Genomic DNA, 19,072 nt, shown 5'->3' with positions numbered 1-19,072 from the left:
CAAGTCTGGAGTCCTCTATTTTATGTTCTATTTAGCCTATGTTATGAATTGCTAATAACAATCTCAGTGATATTTAAAAATAAATTATCTAGTTCTATCAGATTACTTTACTTTTTTAATATCAAGTTTTAGTGTGAGAATTAAATAGAATTAATTTTGTTTATACAACGTTTTCCGTTTGATGGGCGCTGTTTTCATATATGAAGACACATTCAGAGAGTTCAAAAATGGTAGTTTATGTATGTAATGTTGTATAGGTCTTCCCTTAACAAGTTTCAGAGAAACTGGTCTGAACATTCTAGCATAAGCCCAAAAGGGACATTTCATGTGGAACCTGCCCAACCAGCAGTGCATTGTTTCAAGAACAGGTGAAACCTTTATTGTTGCCAAAGCACAAGCGGTGTGAAATGGACTTGGACAAAAAGGTGAAGAAAGAATATGTGTTATGATCAGTAAGACGACATCAAGTCTTATAAAAAAAAACTAAAAAAAAAACTGAAGTACAATAAGTGAACAGTCGCATATTAGCTAGACTTATTGAAAGACAGTTGCCACCAATATGAATGAGTATAATGAATCTCATTTAGCTGTAACAAAGAAAAAGAAGCGTGAGAGAGAGAGAGAGAGAGAGAGAGAGAGAGAGAGAGAGAGAGAGAGAGAGAGAGAGAGAGAGAGAGAGAGAGAGAGAGGTGTGTATGTGTGTGTGTGTGAGTTGGCGGGTTCTCACACAGCTCCCCTTTCCTTCTTTCTCCACCCATCAGGCGACCGCGCAGCATCTGTGGTGTGCGGGACCGAGTTAGAGTAGATCCCAGTGCGAGAAACAGCAGCAGACTGAGCGCCGCTGTCAACCATCGGCTCCGGTAGCCTATACCGGACCACTGACTGGAAAAGTTGACTTGATTTCTGTCTCCAGCATTCCGTCTGTAGCGGGTTCGGGTAAGTGCCTGGTTGGATTTGTCGTTTGATATCTAGTAAATATTTCTACATTAAATACTTGGGGGAGTCACCTTTGCGATCAGAGCCCCGCACCGAGTCACGCGAATTCACATTCTTTAAAGCAAAGTTGTGTGTTTCGGAATTGAAAACAGATTTGTTTTATATCATCCAATCGTTCTCCAAGCTTAAATGTATGATCAATTATATTTGTTATGTATAGCCTACAACCAAAAACAGAAAGAAATTACACTTAAAAAGTGTAGCTGTAGGCTAGCCTACTGTTAACGATATCCAAGTAGCCTATCCTATGTTAACATTTTACGGATATTTACACACAGCTGGCTGTGGAACATTTGCTCACAAAAAAGTCAATTTAGATGGCAAATGGACGTTGTACAAATATAAAGGCATTAATAATTCATATTAATTATTATAGAAGCCTGACAGAAAATCGGTTTGGTGAAATTTTTACAGATAGGCCTATTTACACTTAGTCAGCTGAGAAACTCGTTACATTTTGAACTTAGTAGCCTATTGAGACATAAAAATAGATGAGCTGTGAAAATAAACGTTAAATGAAAAAACAAATATAGTCCTAAATATAACGACATTAGCTATTATTAATAATAGAATATTCACAATGTTTTTGTGTCACTGCACAGTTATAGTCATTATTAATGACTTAATAGGCAAATTAATAGGCTAATAGGTTCTGCATGCATGGTTAGCTAAACACTAAACAATTTTTCTCTATCTTCTCGTTAGCAAAAACAGCAGCTTATATTGGTCGTTATAACTATTTATGATAACGCACGAAAGCACGGGTTGGGTGTCCTGTCATTTAGTGTTTCTCCGGGCTGAGAGATGGACATATTTGTCTATGGAGGTGTATATCAGTCATTGCTGGCCTCGATTCTCCATCGACCCAAATAGATTGGCTCGAATTAATTGGCAGCTTCTCATTCTGTCCCCCTTGACACGCTGTCAGTCACAACAATTCCGCCGCAGTGCGCGTGCTATTTTTGCTTCTGTGTAGAAACCGCTCAACGCGATGACAATAGACTTTCTTTGAACCGTCGGTCCATTTCAAAGCGCGCGCGCGTGCACGAATATTGCGAAGGGGTCAGGACAGTCCGTGTTATCTCTTCGGTCCTGACGTCAGCGAATGTAATTGAAAACACTCTGCTTGTCGCTGTACGGTGCGGTGCACCAGATGAATGAAATTCCCGGAATGCATATGTTAGCCACCTGCCTGTTAGTCGCCGCTGTTTCATACTGGTACAGCAGTGAGCTACTGACAGCGCTCCGTCTGTTTATTTCAGACTCAGCCCTCAGCGGGGACATGCCGGAACCCGAAGGGACTCGGTCACCGCAAGGTTTCCCTTACACCGAACTGCCGCACATCGTCAACGCCGACGGACAGCACTTGTTCTGCCGTTACTGGGAGCCCGACAGTCCGCCGAAGTAAGTGGGAGACATGACAACATAGACACGGAGATTAGGTCAGGCCTCCTGGGACAAAGCGAATGATTCCTCCGTTACAGTCTCCGGTAGAGCAGGACGAGAGGCTGATAAGCGTTTCCTAACGGAGCTTATTTTTAAATTGTAATTCCTTCACGCATCTAAACAGTTAATTTAAAACACAACACGCATTCTACAAATGGACTATAAGCCTACCAGCGCAGATTCATATTGCAGTAAACGTTAATTGTTGGTTGACGCAGAACTTCTCTTTTATCACAAGATAAAATAACTGTTGGTTGGCCCACGTGATGTCTAAGTTGGTGAGCAAGGAAATAGAAAGGGAAGTATCTTGTAACCCCCCCCCTCTCTCTCTCTCTCTCTCTCTCTCTCTCTCTCTCTCTCTCTCTCTCTCTCTCTCTCGATAGGCCATATATAGGCTATATATGCTAAATACAAATATCTCACACATAAACTCACTAAAGAATTAAATATGCGTTTTTATTAAAATTAAATATGATTTATGACAAAAAACATGCTGTTGCAAATGCATCTTTAACTACGTTGTCATGAAGAAGTCGGTAGGCTAATGTTTCTGATTTAAGTTTCATGAAAAACGGACTTATCAAACAGTGGAAATAATGATAACTTGTCTTGCAATTCGTGAGTTAAATCAGTGAATTCAAAATGTCCTAATTCTCAGTAGGCAGGCACAAAGTACCCGGATGACTTGCTACTTCTGGCGAGATTCTGAAGTCTGCATCCAGTGGACACTTTACTATCCCATGAGGCCACAGGAGAGGAATTGTGACTGACACTGTAGGCATGATAACATGAAGAATGTAGTAGCCTATGTCCAGATTACATTCTAGACTTTTTAAATATTCTCTAATTAAGTATTTACTTAAAAAAGAATGACCTATTCAGAGAGAATGCGATTTCAGAAGCAGCCTGAGTCGTTTTTTAATGAATCAGACCAAGAAACGGCTTATACAAGTAATATACACATGAATTGGGGTACGTTGGTTGCTTTCTATCCCACTGAAAAATGAACAGCACTTTGGAGAAATTAGATTGTAAATTATGTAAACTGACATTAAATGAAGACTCCAGACATATCAGTGTTCAAGGAAAAGCTGTTTTATTTTACATATCCAGTCGGTTCCTCATGGGCTCTGCCCTGTTGACACGACGTGTCATGCAATTGACAGACTTGTTAAAAATGGTTACTTAATTGAGAATTTATATCATACAGGCAGTGCCTGCTTTCAATCACACTGGTTTTCAAGTGATGTAAAGCCAGTTTCTCATAAACACGGTCTTGTTAAATGACTATACTGTCCTGAATAACTCATCTGGTTAAAGTGAACGAGAGAGGGGCTCACTCAGTATCTATGCGGTGAATGGTGAAGAAAATGTCTTGGTTTCCATGTAGAATTTCAGTCGAAACCCCCTGCTCATGGCCTCTTTATGACACACACACACACACACACACACACACACACACACACACACACACACACACACACACACACACACACACACACACACACACACACACACTCTCTTTCTCTCTCTCACAGTACAAATCTGCTCCAGTACACTTTTCTACTAGTGTCATAATCAGCTGTGGTTCTTTTGAGTAATTGTAAAATAGGTCATCATTTTGAGAATGTGGTTTTGTCAGATTCTTCCATATCTTACTGCAAACATTCAAACAAGCAGTTTTATGTTTGTGTGTGTCATGCTTATGTCAAACAGGTTAAACTCTCTGTTACAGAGCTGTTGTTTTGCCATCAGCTATTCACCCTGAAGTGGCCTTAGTGTAGCCCAGCGGAGCATGCCGTTACCATAGTTACTACCTCTTTCCCTCTCTCAGACTAATTTGATCTCTAATGCGTTTGAGTGTATATGACGAGAGAGTGTGTGTATCTGTACATGTTCATGTGCATATATAATAAGAGTGAACTGGTGAACCACAAACCATGTGATCCTCAGTTAAATGATATAAAACCCCTCATTTTTTGTTTTGGAATGTGGAAGATGTAGCATTTCCCATGTGACTGAATGTGATAGATTCAGAGCAAATTACGTCTGCAGCCATCAGACATATTTTTATCAAACATCTGAAGGAACGCTATCAGGATCCCCTTTAGTGCTGCTCTCTGTCATTCTGTTTATGGTGAAATATTCAGCATGTTTGATCGCTTGAAGGTTATGTGTGTATGTTTACTAGCTGTTAAGAAACATCTCAGCTTAGGGCTCTACAGCATGGAAAATACTGGATGCTTTGCATCATTCAGCAATAAACTGATCCAATATGTGTTGCCATACACAATTGGAGTTACATTAAAAAATATCCCAGCTCTCCCAAGCTTTATAATGAGAGTAAGATTTGAAGCACAAAAAAAGCGCATCCATCATAAAAGTAATCCATACGGCTCCATGGGGTTAATAAAGGCCTTCTGAAGCGAAGCGATGGGTTTTTGTAAGACAAATATCCATATTTATAATTTTATAAACTCGAATCAAAGGCTGCGTCCAAAATCGTATAGGCTACTCTCTTGAGTAGGTACTTTGAATTATTAATTACTTCATGACTGCTAAAAAAGTATGTTCTATAGTATGAATGTGTGTAGGCTAGTATGAATGTAATCTGGCCATCTGGACGTACTATATTTGCCATGTTGTCATTATCATGTGACCAACCAGCGTCAGTCGCTCCACTGCCATTCATAAATCCTCACCAGTGGCCTCATTGGATATTTGAGTGTCCATCATAGGCATACTTCAGAATCTTGCCAGAAGGTCATCCGCGTTTGCCTACTCTTTTATGAGTAACCTACTGTGAATTTGGACATACTTTTTTTGTTACATACTGTTTTTCGCCTTATATAGCCTACTGTATAATAGGGAAGTATGCGATTTCGGATGTTGCCACTGGCTTCCGTATGCAAGTCGATTTCCAGCCGAAGAATGAATTCTGATCCGACACATGACGTATTGACCAATGCTGAAGCGCAGAGGATAGAGCAAAACAAAGCCCCCTTGGAGGGCAGGGTCCGTTTCTCTTGAAACGGGTGAAACATAGTTACGGCCGCCAATGAATATTTTAAATGAACATGCATTGACAGGCCTAAAGTACATTTTATAAAACCCTTTTTTTCCCTCTCAAATTTGTTGTGGACCTAGCACCCAGGTGACATCTACCCAGGTGACATCTACACCAAACTAACCTTTGAAAGTAAACATAAACCTAGTAAGGTTGTCTGTTGGAAGTTGAACTTCCACTTAAAAGAATTGTAATGATAGATGTGAGCAGCTGAAGTAACAAACTGTTTACATCTAATTCAGCGTTTGCCTTAGCATTCCTTGCTCACAGTCCAGACATCATCTCACACTGTCCCTTTACAGTCGCTTACAGTACATGTTCATGTCCAGTGCTGATGCCGCCAGATGCAACCAGAGAAACAGGAAGTGGGTGAAAGTTGAAAAGACCACAGTAGCTCATTGTATGACCCCTGTAATGATTGACAGATCACTAAATAGATAATCTGGGCATTGAACCCATGCAAAGTGAAGAGAAACACACTCTTACACAGTCTGATAAATTGGGTCATGCCAGTCAGCGTGTTTCATTCTCTAGTGTCTAATGGCATTTGGAGAAGAATTCCTTTACCAAATATGGATATTTATACAGCTGCCAGTGCAATGCCAGAAGACAAACAAATTCGGCCCTCACAAACGTAGCCAAAACTGTACAGGCACAGAATTTCATTATCTATTTATCTCTGTTCTGCTTCTAATGTTTGTTGCTTTGTAGATCCGTTTTGGAATTCCAAAGACGTGCACACACACATAGCAAATACACACAGTAGTCTCTCTGTCTGCCTCGCATACTCCATCCCCAGGGTTCAAAGACTAAAATTTTTTAATCTTGAAGATGATCATGACTACAAACACACACAAACGTTTCCATTTTATCTCACACCAGCAGCTCTTAGATTGAGTGGCTTTATTTTTAGTGAATACATTTCTGTGTATGATAGGGAAATTAATTGAAAGATTAGTAGAATCTGCAAATAGAAGTAAACCTATGCACTCTCAGTCCTCTGAGACCTTGTGAGCCAATTATACATTTACAAAGACTCTTTTTGTTACCGATTAGAGGCTGCTTTGAGGTCATAACAAATCTGCTATAGTGTAGGCCTAATAAATCTAGATTCCCCATCTCCCTCCTTCATCTCTTTCTGTCTTATTTTGTCAAGGTTTTTGGGTGTGCGATACTAATGAGTGTATTTTATTATTCTGGTGTGAGACTTAGGATGTGTGTGTATTTCACTTTGGGAACTGAGAAACAGTTCTGAATAATATCAGTAATGACTTTCGCTTCCGTTAACGGTTCTTGCACGTACATTTTCCACCAATGCGGATGCAGACTACTTAACAATCGTGAGAAAACGGGTCCTCCATCGAAATCAGGTCTCCATTAGGACCCAAGCGATCTAATTGGCTTAATGAACTTTATGGAGGTTTAATGGGTACTCTCTTTAGTGTCGGATTTTAATTGTTGTGATATGTTGCTTGAACTACATTATAATGGCCAATAATGCACTTACTTCAATATCAGTTAAATATTTCAAGTTCAATGTAATGGTTAAATTATCTGTTTATTATTATAACTATTATTTATTAACAGTTTATCAAGTGAAAGAAATTGCATTTTTTTATTATACAATATACAGGTGCTGGTCATATACAATATACAGGTGCTGGTCATATAATTAGAATATAATCAAAAAGTTGATTTATTTCAGTAATTCCATTCAAAAAGTGAAATTTGGATATTATATTCATTCATTACACACAGACTGATATATTTCAAATGTTTATTTCATTTAATTGTGATGATTAAAACTGACAACTAATGAAAATCCCAAATTCAGTATCCCCGAAAATTAGAATATTACTTAAAGGGTAAGTTCGGTATTTTACATTTAAAGCCCTGTTTTAAGATCGTTTCTGATGAAATAGAACGGTTAAGATTGAAATTTGGACAAATGCTGCTGTCCCGAGAATTTTAGGTTTCTGTGTTAGCTAACCCTACCTACACAATCGTTTTATAGGTTCACTGGAACAATCATTCATAAAACGCATTAAACTTTAGTTTACAAAGGCGTGAAACTCACCGAGTGGTCTGGGGTGTTCACTGATATGCTCAAAAATCACTGCAAAAGATGCTTTCCAACAGGTTTTATCGTAGTTTTTGTCCAACTCCATTGACTTGTATTGGATGTTCTGTGAGGTACGGTATAACTCCGCCGACGGAAACGGAAATGGGGTTGTTTGTATTCTTTCTGTAGTCTTCCAGTCACGGTATTGTATCGCCACCAACTGGGCTGGAGTGTCTATTATTCAAGCTCTCAACGGAAGAATGTCCGGTTGTAAGGCATTTGGAAAAATAGATCCACAGTTTTACAACGAATGGTAAAACACCTGTTGGAAATCATCTTTTGCAGCGATTTTTGTGTGAGCATATCAGTAATCGCCCCAGACCACTCGGTGAGTTTCAGTCTGTGGCACTGCTCAGGTGTTATGAGAGCTCAGGTTGCTCTGATAGTGGCCTTCAGCTCTTCTGCATTGTTGGGTCTGGCGTATCGCATCTTCCTCTTCACAGTACCCCATAGATTTTCTATAGGGTTAAGGTCAGGTGAGTTTGCTGGCCAATTAAGAGCAGGGATACCATGGTCCTTAAACCAAGTACTGGTAGCTTTGGCACTGCGTGCAGGTGCCAAGTCCTGTAGGAAAATTAAATCTGCATCTCCATAAAGTTGGTCAGCAGCAGGAAGCATGAAGTGCTCTGAAACTTCCTGGTAGACGGCTGCGTTGACCTTAGACCTCAGAAAACACAGTGCACCAACACCAGCAGATGACATGGCACCCCAAACCATCACTGACTCTGGAAACTTTACACTGGATTTCAAGCAACGTGGATTCTGTGCCTCTCCTCTCTTCCTCCAGACTCTGGCACCTTGATTTCCAAAGGAAATGCAAAATTTACTTTCATCAGAGAACATAACTTTGGACCACTCAGCAGCAGTCCAGTCCTTTTTGCCTTTAGCCCAGGCGAGACGCTTCTGACACTGTGTCTTGTTCAAGAGTGGCTTGACACAAGGAATGCGATAGCTGAAACCCATGTCTTGCATACGTCTGTGCGTGGTGGTTATTGAAGCACTGACTCCAGCTGCAGTCCACTCTTTGTGAATCTCCCCCACATTTTTGAATGGGTTTTGTTTCACAATCCTCTCCAGGGTGCGGTTATCCCTATTGCTTGTACACTTTTTTTCTACCACATATTTTCCTTCCCTTCGCCTCTCTATTAATGTGCTTGGACACAGAGCTCTGTGAACAGCCAGCCTCTTTAGAAATGACCTTTTGTGTCTTGCCCTCCTTGTGCAAGATGTTAATGGTCGTCTATTGGACAGCTGTCAAGTCAGCAGTGTTCCCCATGACTGTGTAACCTACAGAACTAGACTGAGAGACAATTTAAAGGCCTTTGCAGGTGTTTTGAGTTAATTAGCTGATTAGAGTGTGGCACCAGGTGTCTTCAATATTGAACCTTTTCACAATATTCTAATTTTCTGAGATACTGATTTTGGGATTTTCATTAGTTGTCAGTTATAATCATCAAAATTAAAAGGAATGAACACTTGAAATATATGTCTGTGTGTAATGAATGAATATATTATCCAAATTTCACTTTTTGAATGGAATTACTGAAATAAATTAACTTTTTGATGATATTCTAATTATATGACCAGCACCTGTATAGTAAGCAATTAAATATATATCAATGTCGTTTGTGTGTACTTAGTAGCATACAATTAATAGCAGATAGTTGAGGGAAACTGATTTCTCATGACAACCCCACTGCAATAGTGCCACTGAATCTACAACCTGAAACAGACAGCGGGACCATTGTTGCTCAATTACAGAGTGAATGATTCTCAATCGGTTCTTTTTAGTGATTCAGAAACATTCAGAGAAAACACTGTAGTCTGATTCCCGATGAATATAACTCAAGGGTTCAAACGCATAGAACTGTGCAAGTCTGTGTAAATATTCATTTGTTTGTAAAACACATTTGTTGTAAATCTATTGATCTATTGAAGATATCTCCTCATCTTGCAATAAAATTGCATTTCAAATGTTTATTTCTTAAGTACTAAAAGAATTGTTAAAGAAATTATTAAGGAACTGGAATTGTTAGGAAGAATCTGAACTGAAAGTGTTCCATTATTTACGATTCCCAGCCCAATTCAATAATTTGCATTTTTCCTCCATCAGGGCGCTGGTGTTTGTTGCCCATGGAGCAGGAGAGCACTGTGGGGGATATGCTGACATTGCTCACAGTCTGACCCAGCATGGCATTCTGGCGTTCGCCCACGACCACGGTTAGTGGCAGACTCCTAATCAAACGGCTGAAATCCCCAACATACAGATTTGTTGGTTAGCAACGGCGCAGCAGTGTTTTGGGTGGTGTAGGAGGGCGTGCTCTTTATGAGGCTGTGAGAGTGTGGGGTGAAAAATGTATTTACGCCCACATTTGATTCCTGGTAATTCATCCACCCTGTTTTCTTGACATTTATAACAGATGTTGTGGGAATGGAGTCATGGACATCCTGGGTTTAGAGTGGGGGATGGAGTTGAGAAATGACAGAAATGAAATGAAACAAGAGAATATAGAATATAGCAGGTGCTATGTGTACAGAATGTTAAAGAGGTTTTGTGGCAGTGCCATGGTAACTAATGATTCACACAGAGAGACAGCAAGCCGCCTTGTGATGAGCAGTTGGGGTTCTGTGAGTGTGTGATTTGACTGTCTGGTGCCTCGGTGTGAGTAATTGGTTCTATTGAAATACAACAAACAAAAATCATTACAGTCAGTCTCTCTCTATCTGTTTCCTGATCTCTTTCTGTCTCTCAGCTCCTCTAACAAGCTGTTTCACCTCTCATTATATATATATATATATATATATATATATATATATATATATATATACATATACACACCACATGCTTTTCGAATTTCTATTCTATTAATTTTGTTGTTCCATTATTCATTTTATGTTAATTTGATTAAATGTCATGTCAAAAACATTTCTGAGCTCTTCTTCATGAGCTGTTGGCATAATTTTGTGAGTGACAGTCCTCTTTTATCTCCTATTTAAAAGGAGAACTGATATACAAAGACAGGGGAAAATTAGGGAAAAATATGTTTGGAGTTTTATCCTCTTTCTCTTTCTGTCTCAGTTGGTCATGGGCAAAGTGAAGGCGAGAGAATGGATATCAAAAACTTCCAGATTTACATCAGAGACTCCCTTCAGCACATTGACATCATGAAGAGCCGCTACCCCAAGCTGCCTGTCTTCATCATTGGACACTCAATGGTAACATACATTTTGAAATGATCTTTTTCCATAAGCAAACAAAAAACATATGTGTTCGGTCTCTTTCTAGCTCCTTCCTGCTTTTTTAAAGGGATAGTTCACCCAAAAATTAAAATTCTGTCAGTATTTACTCACCCTGATGTTGTTCCAACCCCCTAAGACCTTCGTTCATCTTCGGAACATGAATTAAGATATTTTTGATTAAATCTGAGAGCTGGCTCACTCCTCCATACTCCTCCATAGGCTTCTTCAGGGATTGAAACTTGCCAGCCCCGAAAAGTTATTAAAGACATCGTTAAAATAGTCCAAGTGACTACAGTGGCTCAATCTTAAGTTTATCAAGCGACGAGAATACTTTTTGTGCGCAAAAACAAACAAAAATAATGACTTTATTTCAACTATCCATTTCCTTCTCTGTGGGCCCCAGTCAGTTAACGTAGTATGCTACGTCACACGTAGGCTCACTATTGACCGACAATGGTCATGTGTGTGATGCGCGTGACGTACAACAACAGAAGCTTACGCTATTACACTAGTGAACTGACTAGAGGCCCAAAGAGAAGGAAATGAATGGTTGAAATAAAGTCGTTATTTTTATTATTTTTTGCGCACAAAAAGTATTCTCGTTGCTTGATAAACTTAAGATTGAGCCACTGTAGTCACTTGGACTATTTTAACGATGTCTTTAAAAACTTTTCGGGGAACAAGTTTCAATCCCTTAAGAAGCCTATGGAGGAGTGATCCAGCTCTCAGATTGTTTTTTAGTATGACAAACAATCCTACATTTTCATTGTACAAGCTGTGGCTGAGCTTACTTAAAAGTACAAGACCAATGCAAAATAAAAGAGATAAGTAATAAAACTATAACATAAAGGAAGCATAAATTATGTATATAAATAATTATAACAAGAAGAAGAAATAACAATAAGAGTGATTATACTTTAAGGTAAGAGAAAGAAAACTGAACTTGTATTTCACTATCTAGCAGATTTTAGGCATTTTAGTATTTTATTGTACATATTGATTTGCATTGTATTTTATTCACACATTCATGCAACTGGATTATAGCAGCCAAGTTTTCAGCTCATTTGTTTGCTTTCTCACTAGTGTGCAAAGGTCTCATATTCATATTTACATGTTTCCTACGTTTATATTAATTTTTTTTCCGAAAAGCTCAAAAAGATGTAAATATTTTTTTTCTATACAAACATTTAACACTCTGTTTAATAACTATTCAAAGCCAGTTAAAACTGTTGATAAAGTCAAAGTAAACTATTTCAGACTGTCTGTGACTCATTGGGTGGAGGCCACAGGAAGAACCGTTTGTTTTTGCTTTGTTCCAGTTCCCATGTTCAGTGTCTGTTAAACCCAAACTATGGATGACTGAAAATGAACAAGAATCCATCTGAAAGCTCTTTACTTTTGTTTTTACCCAACAGTTCCTAATAAAACAGACCAGCTGCATGCTCAAGAAGCTTCATGAGCCATATAGACTAGAAATGTGTCTGGATGTATCTATACGCTGTATTTTTTTTTTGAACATCACAAAGTTGTGTTGTAGTGATGGGCATTCTGGTAAAGGAGGAAATCCTTCATCTACTGCTAATGCCCATAATGCACCTCTCTCCTGTTCCTTCAGAGCAATTTCTAAATCTAGATAATGAATTATGTTTTTGCTGCTCTCCATCTCCCTCACTTTCCTTGACTTTTATTTAATTCTTCCCCTCTTTCTCTCGCTAATCTATTATCTTATGTAACAACAGGCTGTTTGGTCCTTATATAATCACAGCCTTAAGTCTCTAATAAGAAAATGAAATTATTTTTTGCACAATGCTTCCTATAACGAAATTTACAATCTTGCTACATCCAGTCGTGGGATTGTGTGTCTTTGAACTTTTCGCTTTCTGTGACCTGAGGAACTAAAGCTACTGGCTGAATAAACATTTGCTTTCCTATCACGTGTACAGAGGAAAACGATCAGTGTCATATAATAGTGTGTGTGTGTGTGTGTGTGTTTGTGTGTGTCCTGGTAAACCCTACCTTATGGGGACAAAATCATTTTTAGGGTTAGTGTAAGGGATGTTGTGTTGTTGTGTTGTTGTGTTGTTGTGTTGTGTGTGTGTGTGTGTGTGTGTGTGTGTGTGTGTGTGTGTGTGTGTGTGTGTGTGTGTGTGTGTGTGTGTGTGTGTGTGTGTGTGTGTGTGTGTGTGTGTGTGTAAAGAAAAGGCATGTACAGATCGCTGTGTGTTACTCCCAGTGATGCATCAATTCTAATTAAAAAACAATGACCACATATAATCAAATCAAAGCAGACCACCTATTTTCTTGATGAAGCTTAAGTGCTAGTGTGCATGTAGTTTTGTTTATCTAAACTGAGTGTGTGTGTGTATGTCTAGACTGAAAATGTCTGTGTGTGTGTGCGTTACTTAAAACAGACCATTATTGGAGTCTCTTAGAAATGTGGTGGGAACTGCTCTTTAATCTCTCTACCTCTTTTGAATCCTGGCCTCTACTCATGAATATTCATAGATAGGTTCATAATAGAGGCAGAGGAGCAGAGCATCAGAAAATTACAAATTAGGGGCTTCTCACTCAGATTTACCCATGTGTGGAAGTAAAATTGTCATATTTATCATTGTGTATTACAGACAGAATTTTAATGCAGGGGTTTTCAAACTTTTATATAGGCAACTATATATTTTCATGTATACAAGACACCTAAAATTATATATATATATATTATTTTGCAAGTGCTGTTAAATGTATTGAATAAATGAATGAATATATTTTTTTCTATTTAGAAGTACTAAGTAATCTACAACTAAATTAGTGTAGTTTGCTGTTTTCAATAACATGACTGGGTCTGTTTGTTTTACTACAGGGAGGGGCCATTTCCATACTGACCGCATGTGAGAGGCCGCAGGATTTTGCAGGTGTGGTTCTCATTGCCCCCATGGTTCAAATGAACGCTGAATCTGCTACACCCTTCAAGGTAAAAAGTCACTGAACACACTAAAGTGATGGCAAATTCTTCTTTCTTCCCAATTGTTTGCATTTAATATCTATCACAACTGAAACGTGAGGCTGTTTTTTAGATCTGCTGCCCCCTGCAGTCAGACGGTTAAATGCAATCAAATAACAAAAGCTTTCAAATGTCAGCTGTCAAATAACTGTATGCAGTAAAGCTCAGTGCTTTTATCTATTCAATAAATCTCTGTTTTTTAGTGCATGTATGAAATCAGTTGCCATCACATTTCAACTATGAACAAAACATGTTTTAATTGCATGTAACAGAATGTATAGTCTTAATTTTGAAGAGTAACTATTGTTTTAACATATAAAATACACACATTTTTGTGAAATATTTTGCTTTTTTAAAATAATATAAAATGTGACTTATGGAACAGATGCATTTTATGAGTATATTAGGTGTCCGTATACCTTTTTGGGCAAGTTTATTCATTACGATGTGAACATTGTCATTTTTACTAGCCGTTTCATTTGTAAATCTGAGAATGTCTCTATGAAGAATTTTAAATATTAAATATTTAGTAAATTTGGTCATTCAGTGTCTGATGCAACAGAAATCTTACTGCTGCTTTTAAATGTTCAGGTCTCTGAAGTAAATCATCTGTGTGTTCTTGGATTCTTTGCAGGTTTTCCTGGCAAAAATTCTTAGCCGTTTGACTCCAAAACTCTCTCTCGGCTCGATCGAGTCAAGATGGGTCTCACGGGATCCCAAACAGGTACAGAAATGTATGCGAAAGGTCTTCCGTAGAAGTAGGGAAATGTGTATGTGTGTAAATTTCACACTGACAGTTAGTGTTTAAATAGGGTTAAGTTGACAATCTGGCAATGTTGTTATGTTATGTTAGCTTTTGAAACAGTATTTACACAGTAAACCTACTCTTTCAGAGAGAGGAACATATGGTACATAGTGATGAAAACACACATGAATTTAATTTTCTTCATAGCTTGGCCCTGGAATACTGTTAAATTGACAGAAACAGCTTGTACCATTTATTCAGTCATAGTAGACAACATAAACATCTTACAGTACAATAAATTTAATTTGAATTGTTCAAGAACTTTTATATGTTTATTGTATGGTTTATTGTTCCCTGTTTATTGAGTATAATTTTGAGCAATGAGTTACTGCTTGAAAACCTACATCATCTCCTCTTTAGGTGGAGGCATATGACACAGATGAGCTAAATTATCACGGAGGGCTGCGTGTCTCATTCGGAATGCAGCTGATGGATGCGGCTACTCGCATTGAGAGAGAATTACCCAACATCACGTGGCCCTTCTTTATTCTCCATGGCGACGCCGATAAACTTTGTGACATCAGAGGCTCTCATCTGATGTATAACGAGGTCAAGAGCACTGATAAAAAACTGAAGGTGAATCAAACGTGCATAAACATTGGCCAAATAAATTCAAAAATGAACATATTGTCATCATTTACTCACCCTCACGTCTATCCAAACCTCCATGACTTTCTTTCTTCTGTGGAAAACACACAAAAATAATGTCTCTGTGTTTTGTCACTGACTTTAATTTTATGGAAAAAAGCAGTTATTTTGCCATTATCCTTCAAAATATTAGTTTGTGTTCCACAGTAGAGAGAAAGTCATACAGGTTTGGAATGACATGAGGGTGAGTAATAGATGCAATCCCTTTGAACTAGAGGTTTGACTTGTGAAAACGGTCTGAGCTGTTGTTGTGGCTGTAGATGTTTCGGATATCACAGAATAACCTGATCCAGATGCACATTCTGTACTCTAATAAAAACCACATACCTCCCCCTCTATGTTTAAAAATTCCTACATAAGCCTTGCCTAGTGCATAGTAACTCACAAAATCTGTGTGTTTCTATGATGAACAGGTATATGAAGAAGCCTACCATGCCCTGCATCATGACTTACCTGACACAGTTGAGTCTGTCTTAAAGGAGGTGAGCACCTGGATCCTGGAGAGACTCCCCACCCCTCATGGGTCTTAGCTGTCAATCACCGCATGCACACTTGCCTAAGCCCTGCCCTCTATCAAATCTTTTATCTCTACTGACTAAGGGATGTCTGATTGCACTACATGCCAACAAAACTACCCTCATCAAAATAACCTATGTGATGTAAGAGGTCATAGGTAATAAATAGTAAGTGACCTTTGACCTTAAGTTCCAATTACACTTTAGTATGGCCAGTAAGGGTTCTGTGGGAGTTTATGTTCCGTCAAACTTCAAAGGTATCAGCACTACAGGGCATGTTGCCAATGTAATATAGACAACAGCTGCAATTTGCTCTTTGTGATGTCCACTGCTCATTAGAGATGCAGTGCTGCCCCCGCTGGACAACAGCAGTACTGCATCCTGTTTTGAGCGCAGTTACCAAGGCAACTCAACCATTGCCTATGGCTTGGCAGAAAAACAAACTGAACCTAAAGAATGAGAATATGGTAATGCTTTGAGACATTGAGAGAGCAAAATGTCTGCTGGGCAATTTTAAAATTGCTCTCGAAGAGATCAATTAGACAATCTCTAACAGACACATCTATGCAGGATATCCCACAGATTCCCACATATACACAATACACATATAGACACAAGGAGAATTAGAAAAGTTTTTTGTCTTTTATGAGTTTCTTTTGGTGGTTTGACTGTTTCAAACACCTCAGACTGTTCTATTCCTTTGAGTAAAGGGAGAACTGGCTGTTCTGCAGCTGCATTTACTGAATATGAAACCTATTTGCAGCTGATTCTTCCTTATGGGCTCTGGTATTGTAATATCTCATTCCTTTGTTTTTATAAGTGTTTCGTTACTAAATTAATATGTTACTGTTGATATTATAGTATGTTCACAATAGCTTTTGACCTCATTGTAAGCCTCAGGGTACTCATGGGGTTAGTAGCTCTAAACAACATGAAATTGTAAAAGGTCAGTCGTTCACACCAGCTTAACATTTAACACGACTGTTTTGATTTCGACAAAGGGGAGTTTTGTTACAGAGATTTGCCTGTTATCCTCAAAGCCATTTTATCAATGAATGTGGATCAATGAAGGTTTTTTTATCACTGAATGTGGCACATTTTTAATGGAAGCTACACGCAAAAACTGTCTCTAGCTGAATTTTATAGACTGTCATTTAGCCCTCTGAATATGATCAGAAGGAAAATGACTGCTATCCTTTACATGAACAGAACTGAAATGCCCAGCACAAGATTGTAAATAGTGTGCATTTTTGTGTATGGGTTTTGGAGGGAGAATATGTAGAGAGAAGCTATATATGGCTGTCTGTTTCACACGTAAAGTACATTGTCTCTCAATAATTTGAAACGGATCTCATCACATGTACATGATATGTAACACATCTTATGAGGGTTTGTAGAAGAACTAAATCTTTAACACTGATAATCCTTTGTGACTTTGACTGTTTCCTAAGGTGGAAGTGTTAGGAGCACGGCTAATATTCTCAAGGACATTATCTTTACATTGGGCAATAACGCATTATTCATTTGGATTTGAAGAACTGTCCATCTGAGTTGCTTGCCTTTACTATGCCATCTAAAATTCTCTCCTACATTTGCACTGTTCTAGTAAATGACACGTTTAATATATAAAAAATGTTCTGAATGCTTACTTAAATGCTGTAATATATTAAACACAGAAATGAAAGATATAATGTGATTTAAATAATAATCAATATGGCCAGTCAATAGTGTCTGAATTGTAAATTCTATAAAGTAAATAAATTTGAAATGCTAAATGATATATGGCTTATGTGGATTTATTATTTTTCAAAATGAGCCCAGCACTGTGGACTCTACTTTGTTCAATTGTCTTAGAAAGATTTATTTTTATTTGTTTGTCGATTGATTGACTGATTTATTGGAGTGATTGTACGTGTGCATTTAATTTATCATAGATTTACAAAGATGTGCCATGACTTGGGTCATATGGTCATGAGTTATGGTTAAGCCCCTCAAGCTAAGGCACCAAAAATCCCCAAGCTTGTTAAAAGCCTCTTTTATACAATACAACAGAGATGTGTGGCTGTGTCTTTCAGATTTGAGGGCCAGAACTAATTATGCCTGGGGAAAAAATTGTTTACATAGTCTCCAGTGAAAATGCACTATAAAGGTATTTTTCAGTAACCACTCCGATTTGTTCTAGAAAACTGTCATTTGAAGTCACATAGGCTACTTCATGTTCCCCTTGGTGCACATCTGTCCACAGGCGTGTGCTTGTAACGGCCACCTAGTGTTAAGTACTGTTCATGTCATGAATGTTAATATACGACTTATATGGCGTACGTTATTGTATGAATGCTGTTCTTATGTGAGCGCGCACCCAGAGTGAGAATGCTTGCGCAAAGAGGAAGATGACCGCTCCTGACTGTTTTATTATAATGTGTTTACTTCTTTGATTTGTAGTGTTTTCTTTTCCCTGTTAACATTCGCTCTTTGACATGTATGTGAAGAGTGTGCTTAACTGAGAGGAAACATCTATAAAATACTCGTGGAACTACCTGTTCGTTTGCACTGTCTTTCCTATTCTTCATCTGGGCTGACTTCAAACTCGCTGACCGACGTTACATGCTTTTAGACTGTCAGGAAAGCCCATGTGGAATTTGCTGATTTTTTCCCGTTTTTTAGAAATGTTTTATTTAAACATGGCCATCTGTTAAACAGCTGAAAGTACCTGGAAGCATGATGAATATTGAATAAACAAACATGGAGAAGACATTTAGAAGTAGATTTTTGTGAATGACTACATCCCTCTTTTCTGTGGAGTGGACTGTATCCCCTAACACAACACTACGTATATTTCCTTAATCTGCTTATGAGTTTAAAAGTTATGATAATAACCACCATTTACTTGTAGACTGTCGCAGTTCATTTTGTGTTCCACAGTGAGTGAAGAAAAAAATCAGTAAATGACAGAATGATCAACCCCGTTAAGAACTAGTGAGCTATTATGAGTTATTTTTTGCCCGGCAGGAGGCGCAGGGGTTCCTCGAGGAACATAACTGGAGGATTCTGTGTGGCCATGGTAACGGCTTTACCTGCGACCTGAATGGAGGAGACCCGAGAATAGGAATAGATCAACTGCTCTATATATACTGACGGGGAACTCCTTCTCTCTTGGCGTTTAAGTTTTTCGTGAATTATTCGTCTGAGATGATTTATTTTGCCATGGAGCCATTCTAGGGATCGACACAGTTAG

At 38.4% G+C, this 19,072-nt stretch overlaps 1 protein-coding gene across 2 annotated transcripts; it reads left to right on the top strand.

Moving 5' to 3' along the window:
* Positions 1-388: 388 nt before the first annotated feature.
* On the top strand, positions 389-17,615 carry mgll (monoglyceride lipase). Of its 2 annotated transcripts, XM_077223962.1 has the most exons (9): positions 389-425; positions 762-936; positions 2,259-2,400; positions 9,745-9,851; positions 10,711-10,847; positions 13,729-13,839; positions 14,504-14,593; positions 15,035-15,250; positions 15,736-17,615. In XM_077223962.1, exons 3-9 carry the CDS (start codon positions 2,279-2,281, stop codon positions 15,850-15,852), a joined length of 900 nt encoding a protein of 299 aa, XP_077080077.1. In that variant the 5' UTR covers positions 389-425; positions 762-936; positions 2,259-2,278; the 3' UTR covers positions 15,853-17,615. The 2 variants fall into 2 exon arrangements, with proteins under 2 accessions (XP_077080077.1, XP_077080076.1); XM_077223961.1 differs by lacking the exons at positions 389-425; positions 762-936 and having other exon boundaries at positions 2,005-2,400.
* The last annotated feature ends 1,457 nt before the right edge of the window (positions 17,616-19,072 follow it).

This window comes from Siphateles boraxobius, unplaced genomic scaffold (assembly GCF_051911475.1).
Source record: "Siphateles boraxobius isolate OS27281-9 unplaced genomic scaffold, OSU_SipBor_1 9, whole genome shotgun sequence".
In the NCBI taxonomy this organism is placed as follows: Eukaryota; Metazoa; Chordata; class Actinopteri; order Cypriniformes; family Leuciscidae; genus Siphateles; species Siphateles boraxobius.
This window is presented reverse-complemented; position numbering and strand designations above follow the sequence as displayed.

What these genes read in the sequence shown, in the direction of transcription:
- mgll (XM_077223961.1), top strand. Translation starts at nt 2,150, where the DNA reads ATGAATGAAATTCCCGGAATGCATATGTTAGCCACCTGCCTGTTAGTC. An exon ending in TCATCATTGGACACTCAATG is followed by an intron (nt 10,848 to 13,728) that starts GTAACATACATT and finishes GTTTTACTACAG; the next exon opens with GGAGGGGCCATTTCCATACT. An exon ending in TCTCACGGGATCCCAAACAG is followed by an intron (nt 14,594 to 15,034) that starts GTACAGAAATGT and finishes TCTCCTCTTTAG; the next exon opens with GTGGAGGCATATGACACAGA.